This window comes from Haliotis asinina, chromosome 8, assembly GCF_037392515.1.
Source record: "Haliotis asinina isolate JCU_RB_2024 chromosome 8, JCU_Hal_asi_v2, whole genome shotgun sequence".
NCBI lineage: Eukaryota > Metazoa > Mollusca > Gastropoda > Lepetellida > Haliotidae > Haliotis > Haliotis asinina.
The window spans coordinates 38,583,311-38,590,435 of record NC_090287.1 but is presented as its reverse complement, the minus strand read 5'-3'; the positions used below and the strand labels follow the sequence as shown (position 1 = coordinate 38,590,435).

Below are 7,125 nucleotides of genomic sequence, written 5' to 3'. Positions count from 1 at the left end.
AGAATAAGAAGAAAAATAGAAACAAATTTTGAAAAATATTTTTCACAAGGCTCGAAAAATATAATCCTAATGCTAACATATACGGGAGCGTGACTTCCACTACATAAGACAAAGAAAAAACTTGAAAAACAATACCTTTGAAAAACTCATGAAGGTTTTTTCTTTGACAGGAGATTTTTAGTTCTTCCCCTCCGGCCTTAAGGCTTCGCGAGGATGAAAAATCCACGAAAGAAGAAATAGAATTGGTCCTGCCTTATGTAATAATGATAAATAATTCTCTTGAGGATTATAAGTGCAATATTTAATAACATTCCTTTTGGTATCTGTATTGATGTAGACTGCACTTATTCCTACACATGAAAATAGATGCTTCAAATATATACTGGCAGAAAAAATTAAGGGATCACATGAAAGGACAAATGTTCCTTTATTTTTGTCCAGGTTTCTTCACGAGCTTTGTATCACATAGCTTGTGAAAAACACTACAAAAAAGAATGGATCACAGGTGCTTTCATGCAATCCCTTATTTCTTTCCCTCGGTATATGTGTGTTTTACTAACATGCTTCTGAACTACTGAGTGAGTGAGTTTATTTTCATGCAGCTTTTAGCAATATTTCAGCAATATCACCGTGGGGCACACCCAAAATGGGCTTCACAAATAGGCGAATCACACCTGGGTCTTTGGCATGATTAGCAAACGCTTTGACCACTTGGCTACCCCACCACACCTCATAACTACAGGATACAATAACCAAATGTATGTTATATTTACCAACAAACACACTTAATCATATATAGTGATTAAGTGTCCATTTGAAATGTATTCTTGCTTCCATTTGACAGGTTTGTTTGAGAGTGAGTGAGTGAGTGAGTTTAGTTTTACGCCGCACTCAGCAATATTACAGCTATATGGCGGCGGTCTGTAAATAATCGAGTCTGGACCAGACAATCCAGTGATCAACAACATGAGCATCGATCTGCGCAATTGGGAACCAATGACATGTGTCAAACAAGTCAGCGAGCCTGACCACCTGATCCCTTTAGTCGCCTCTTACGAGTTTGAGAGTGAAAATAACAGACATGTTTTTTATTCTGAAAATTACATTTGTGTGCCAATACACACCACACAGATGCTTCCAATGAACCAAATGAAATAAGGGGATTCACAACTTCTTGTACAGATACAATAAGGTATATACAAAGTGAGTGCAATGGATAGGAATCCTTGATAATCTCCAGGGTATACTTTGTATAATATATACAGTAAACAAGTGGAGATTTATCACCGCGATTGTGAAAATACTTAAATAGTAAATAAAGAACAGAGAGAAAGTTATTTTATTTCTTCACACTAATCACTTCACACAAACACACAGCTTTCAGAGAACAAACTCACTGAGTCTGTATTTTATCTCCACAGCATACTTTCAACCATCAGGTCGCTATCACACTCCAAGTTTTGTACATTTTTCATTAGATTTTAGAGCCATCTAGCACCTCAGCCATAGCACAGGGTGATGGGGAATAAAAGCCCAATGTGATACGGCTCTTTGATATTTACTACAAGTGAGTGAGTGAGTGAGTGAGTGAGTGAGTGAGTGAGTGAGTGAGTGAGTGAGTGAGTGAGTGAGTGAGTGAGTGAGTGAGTTTTAATACTGTTTTGAACAGTATTCCAGGAAGAAGAGATGGACTGCTGCAGGTCTCAAATGTTTATCACTCTGTTGAGTGAGTGAGTTTAGTTTCAGCAAATATTCCAGCAATAGGGTGTTGGTTTCTAAAACTTTTGGTCCGGACAAGACAATCCTGTGCTTAACATCATAAGCATTACTTTATGCATTTGGGATATGATGACATGTGCCCACCAAGTCAGTGCCTGACCCCCCGGTCCTGTTAGTCGCCTCTTATGACAAGCATGGGTTACTGAAGATCAATTCAACATCATGAACATGGGCATTGTAGAGCCAAACTCAGAAACAGCTCAAACTGGGATTCATACCCATAGTCCTTGGTTCCTGGCTTGCCCAAGGCACACCACTCTCCACACCCCATTGTTGGTGTTAGACTGATAAACAAGAAATGATCATAGTATGGGCATGATCATAAGGTATATCACAGGGATTCAACTCTGCACAGTCGGCCATAAAACCTACTGGGGATATGTCACCATATTTCTTCATACTGTAATGCACCTGAAACACTACCACTGCAAGTACCTTGACACTAAACTCATCATAAACTGCTACTTCACTAGTGACAATCCCGCAGTTCTTCAAAGATGATTCTTCCTTTTTAAAAGTGTAAATCAGTTCTAAGTTCAAGGATGATACTGAATTGCTTTTTCTCCAGTTGTAATACCTCCACCATTCATGATAAATAGTCTTTTTTCCCCTTCTGCATATCCACCAGTTCTGTCATGGGTTGAAGGACGATACTGACTCACTACTTTTCCTGTAGTAATACAAATATACCTTCCCTGTTCCTGACAAATGTCCTTTTTTCCTTTTGTATATTCACCAATTCTGTAATATGTTGAAGGGCAATATTCTCTCTACTTCTCCAGTGGTAATCCCCACGTCTGGTAGTCTTCTTTCCTTGTGTTCAGACTCCCAAACCGTTCACCCATTTCATAGTACCCTGTAACAGATATGTTAAACTAAGGCTTAGTGTCTGAAAATATGCATGTATATTCTTATAGAAACAAGTGAGTGGGCTTTTAGCAATAGTCCAACAAACTTATGGCTGGGGGTATCAGAAATGGGCTTCACACATTGTACCCATGTGGGGAATTGAACACAGATCTTTGGTGTGACAAAAATGTTTTTTTCAGATGGCTTACTGTGTGACAAGTATTAGATGAGCCACGACCTGACATATGACACCATTTTGCATATATGAGAACACCCTCCAGAACATTCCATTTGAAACGAGGGAAACAGGTTGTCATCTAAATATTGAAAGTTTAATTTCCATGTGTGAATCATGTCATGATGGTCTATTGCTGAACTAAATAGCTCTACGAGACAAGTGTTAAACAGTAGCGGTATTGATTCCACGATACGGCCAGCATGTATAGCACATGTTTAATCGCCTATCTACCTGTAGCAACCAAGTGTATTCGTCCAGAATACTTGCCCTGCCTGCTCATCACAAACACATTCAGTGCCCTGGCGCATCTACTACTTGTTAAGCAGTAGGTAAAGATTCCAGGCATCAATGTTTCAGAATATTATGACCATTCAAATCATAGATATGTCATCAGAAGGTCATTGGTCAGTAGAGGAATGTGCATGTCTAAAATAAAAGGGGTAGCACATCATGTTTTGTATGACAACCTTCACTGTAAAGTCAACTGATTAGTCATGGAGTGTTTTCATTTGTGCTCATTTTGCAACCATACTATTTGTCTAATTCGCTTACTTAGAAGCAGTTGTGAAACACCTGTAGTGTTACTCACTCACTCAGTGCAGGTTTGCTTGTTTGCTTGTTTTTTTAACCTCACATTCATCGAGTAGAGTTAGTGAGTTTAGTTTTCATCTGCAGTCAGAAATATTTCACCTTTGTGGCAGAGATCTGTAGATAATTCATTCTGGACCAGACAATCCAGTGACTGACACCATGAACATTGATCTAAGTAGCTACAATATGATGACATGTGCCAGCCAAGTCAGGGAGACTGACCCTCCAATTCTGCTTGTCACATCTTACAACAAGCACAAACTACTCAATATCTATTCTAACTACTATCTTCCAGGCTTACCATTTAGCAAGAAGGGATACTTCTGATGGACAGTGTACCTGAAATCTAAAACAACACAGATATTTCAGTTTTTGACCTTGCCATGTGAACTGGATGACAGTGTCTGAGAAATTCACTGATACAAAACACAAGATATTGTATAGATGGGTTAAATACTGTGGGTGTCACATGCTAAGCTAGTGTTACACTGCTTTTAACCAAAGGAGACACCGAGAATGAGCCTTGCAATATTTTTCATACATGGGAACTGAAATCCAGTTTGAGTAGTGGGTGAGTAGCAGCATTCGAAACATTTGCTGGCCCAGTGGCCCAGAGCCAGTTGTTATTATGTTGGGCTGGCAGTTTTAAATATGTGCGGGCCCTTATGGCCTTCAGTAAATTATCTGTCAATTATTTTTCAACTGGAATGTTTCACCCTATTTACTTTCATAACATTCAGGAATCATCAATGATCCATCACGTTATGATAACTTACACTTTGGCATAGGAATGTCAACACCAGTCTAACAAATAAAAACTCAAATAAAAAATGCATAATTTTGTAGAAACAGTGTGAAATTGTGTACAATGTAATCTATTTTGTTTTTACTGGTTTGACTTGCAGATTTCATTCAGGGCCTGTAGATTTTAAAGCCACGACCATTTGGAGATTGACATGACTGGATATTGGTTGTAAACTGTTATGATACGCCCAGTGTTTCCCCAGCTAAATTCCCTTGAAGGATTATAACATCTTAGCTGATATCTCTAACCCCCGGCCAACTAAAACCATCATCTGCAATACCTGTGCTGGTTTTGCTTTTAAGATGATGCCTCCTACCTGTTTCTTTTTATAAAGATAGTGAAACTCCATGGTAGCTACATCCTTAATAGTTTCAGCATGATAGTTATGCATTTTTTATTACAGCTATCATTCACAATGAAGTTAAAGTCTAATTTAAAAATGGAAATTTAAAAAGTGCCCTTTATAATATAATATTACTGCATTTATTTATTTATTTATTTATTTATTTATTTATTTATTTATTTATTTATTTATTTATTTATTTATTTATTTAAACAAGGCTATATCATGTATACCTTGAGAAGAGTTCATCTTGCGCCAATAGTACAATGACACTGCAAAAAATGCCAACTCAGCACCGAGGAAGATCTTGATTCCACCAACCAGTCCACCCCAGGGTTTTCTCTTCGGAATTTTTTTCATGGTTTTCCTGAAATGACCATTTCTATTGTCAGTCCATCATATATTTGCAAAAGAGATCATTAAATAGTATAAGGTATGAGTATGCCTTGAATGGCTGACGCGAAGTGATGCGTTAAGAATTACCCTTAGACTGGTGACATAATGCACGAGATGTTATGCATGACGGACGTAAATTTTCTGCGATAAGCGTGCGCACTCCAGATATGAGGGAATCAATATGTAAACATAAGACAGCATACCTGCAATAAAAACATTTAGTAACTAATACTAAATGCCATATATTTCTCAGATTTACATATTTCTGCACACTGCTGGAACTTGGTACTATATTTAGGATGTCATGAAAGCAGTTTGTAGAACTGATGAATGAAGGTTATAGCCTATGATGCAAGAGAAATACTGCTGGGTGGAAAATGTCACCTTGACACATTTGGCTGAGCATTTAGGGTCCATTTGTAATTTACAGACATGCCAACCCTGAATCTATACTCCTAGGCCAAATGTAGAGATGGCATCAAAATCAGGTAATATGATACACCAAGCCTTATCACCCATACTGCCATCTTGACCATGTTGAACACCAGTGCTTGTCACCACCCATTAGACAATGTGATCAATTCTCAAGCAGTTTGTCTATGAACATGTGGACACTGTTTCAACATCAAAGAAAAGGGGAGTCATGCCTTGCCGAAAGCAATTGTCGAGCCCCGGAAGGTGCAAGTTGGGGGTGAGTGTGAGAGGGTGATTGGGACCCTTTTGATGGTGGGTGTCTTGGGGGGCCACCCCTACAAAAATAGATTTAGTCTGCTGGAAATAAGCAATTCTGGGCATACTTAACCAGATAATACTTAACTCAAATGAACATATTCAAACAGCTATTTACTGAAATTCTTTAAAACATTCTAAATTTATAAACATATTTGTATTTTCTCAAAATCTGAGTTTTTTACAGACAAATGGGAGAGTAGATTTTGTGTTTGAAAATCGGAGTACCTCCTCCAAAATCAGAGTGGTTGGCATCTCTGAATTTATAGCTACGGGGAGTTATGATGATTTTTATGGAGAAGCATGTCCCCTCTTAACATACTTTTCAGGTACAATTTTTTAATATACAATGTAAAACTTGCTGACCCCACCAAGAACATGTACACAAAACTGATGCCCCCCAACCTCCTCAGCACAAAGTGGGCGAAGCAACCTTAAAATCATCATCTAACATCATAACATTGACTGCACCTTAAGTAACATTTGAAGCAACATTTCTTCACATGTCCAGTTAACACACCAATAGTTTGATGAGCATCATTTAACACAATGAACCATTACACTTGAACATTTATTGAAAATATACTTTGAAACTTGGAAACTCTGCTTGACATTTTCACAGGTGTGCACAGATTTTGTTCACTGTATACCCCTTGACCTTGTGGGGTCAAAGTCCTCTGTCTGGAATAACGTATGTAAGCCCTGCTGTTACCGATACACATAAGTCGTAGACGTAGTGTTAGTTAGTGGTGGAACAAAACAGTAACTGGTGCTATTGGTTGGGGTGTGATGACATTACTTCAACCTGCTTGAAACTTCCGCCCCCATATGTAAATCTCTCAGATCTACCGATGTCGCACGCTGCAATGAGACTGCCAATTTAAATCAAGCAATCAACAAGTTATGATTCACCTACAGGCCGACTAGAATACTCTCGAAACAAGCCCAGGGATGGTTAAGGGGGCATAACTCCAATGTTGTGTAGCAGTGACATTTATTGTTGCTGTAGGGGTCGTTTATAAAAGAAAGATTTCATTGAAAAAGAAAACGAACTTATTGTGATCGAAAACCAGTGTGATGTGAGAGTAACTATAGGCAGAAACACATAGAGGGTTGTCTTATTATAGATTATAAAAATGTGCCCTACTGAGCCAGTACTGATGCAACGAATGTCACATCGTCTGCAGAGAAGACTCAAAGAAATTACGAAAAGTTTTTTTTTTATTTATATTAGTCGGGTATGGAATATTATGAAGAATTGTGTGGGAATTCAAAATTTACTGATTTGAGGGATGGTCTGTATACCTTCACTTATCAGAATCCGCTAACATTCTTTTCTACATGTTCCATGTTCTTTACTAGCTGTATTTTGTTTTGTTTCTACTGTTTTAGTTT

At 38.1% G+C, this 7,125-nt stretch overlaps 1 protein-coding gene across 2 annotated transcripts; it reads right to left on the bottom strand.

The window, feature by feature from the left end:
- Positions 1-1,073: 1,073 nt before the first annotated feature.
- On the bottom strand, positions 1,074-6,671 carry LOC137294880 (protein CEBPZOS-like). Of its 2 annotated transcripts, none has more exons than XM_067826024.1 (4): positions 6,530-6,671; positions 4,839-4,972; positions 3,759-3,803; positions 1,074-2,635 (listed from the first exon to the last, which is right to left on the bottom strand). In XM_067826024.1, exons 1-4 carry the CDS (start codon positions 6,556-6,558, stop codon positions 2,550-2,552), a joined length of 294 nt encoding a protein of 97 aa, XP_067682125.1. In that variant the 5' UTR covers positions 6,559-6,671; the 3' UTR covers positions 1,074-2,549. The 2 variants fall into 2 exon arrangements, with proteins under 2 accessions (XP_067682125.1, XP_067682126.1); XM_067826025.1 differs by having other exon boundaries at positions 6,536-6,640.
- Positions 6,672-7,125: the final 454 nt, after the last annotated feature.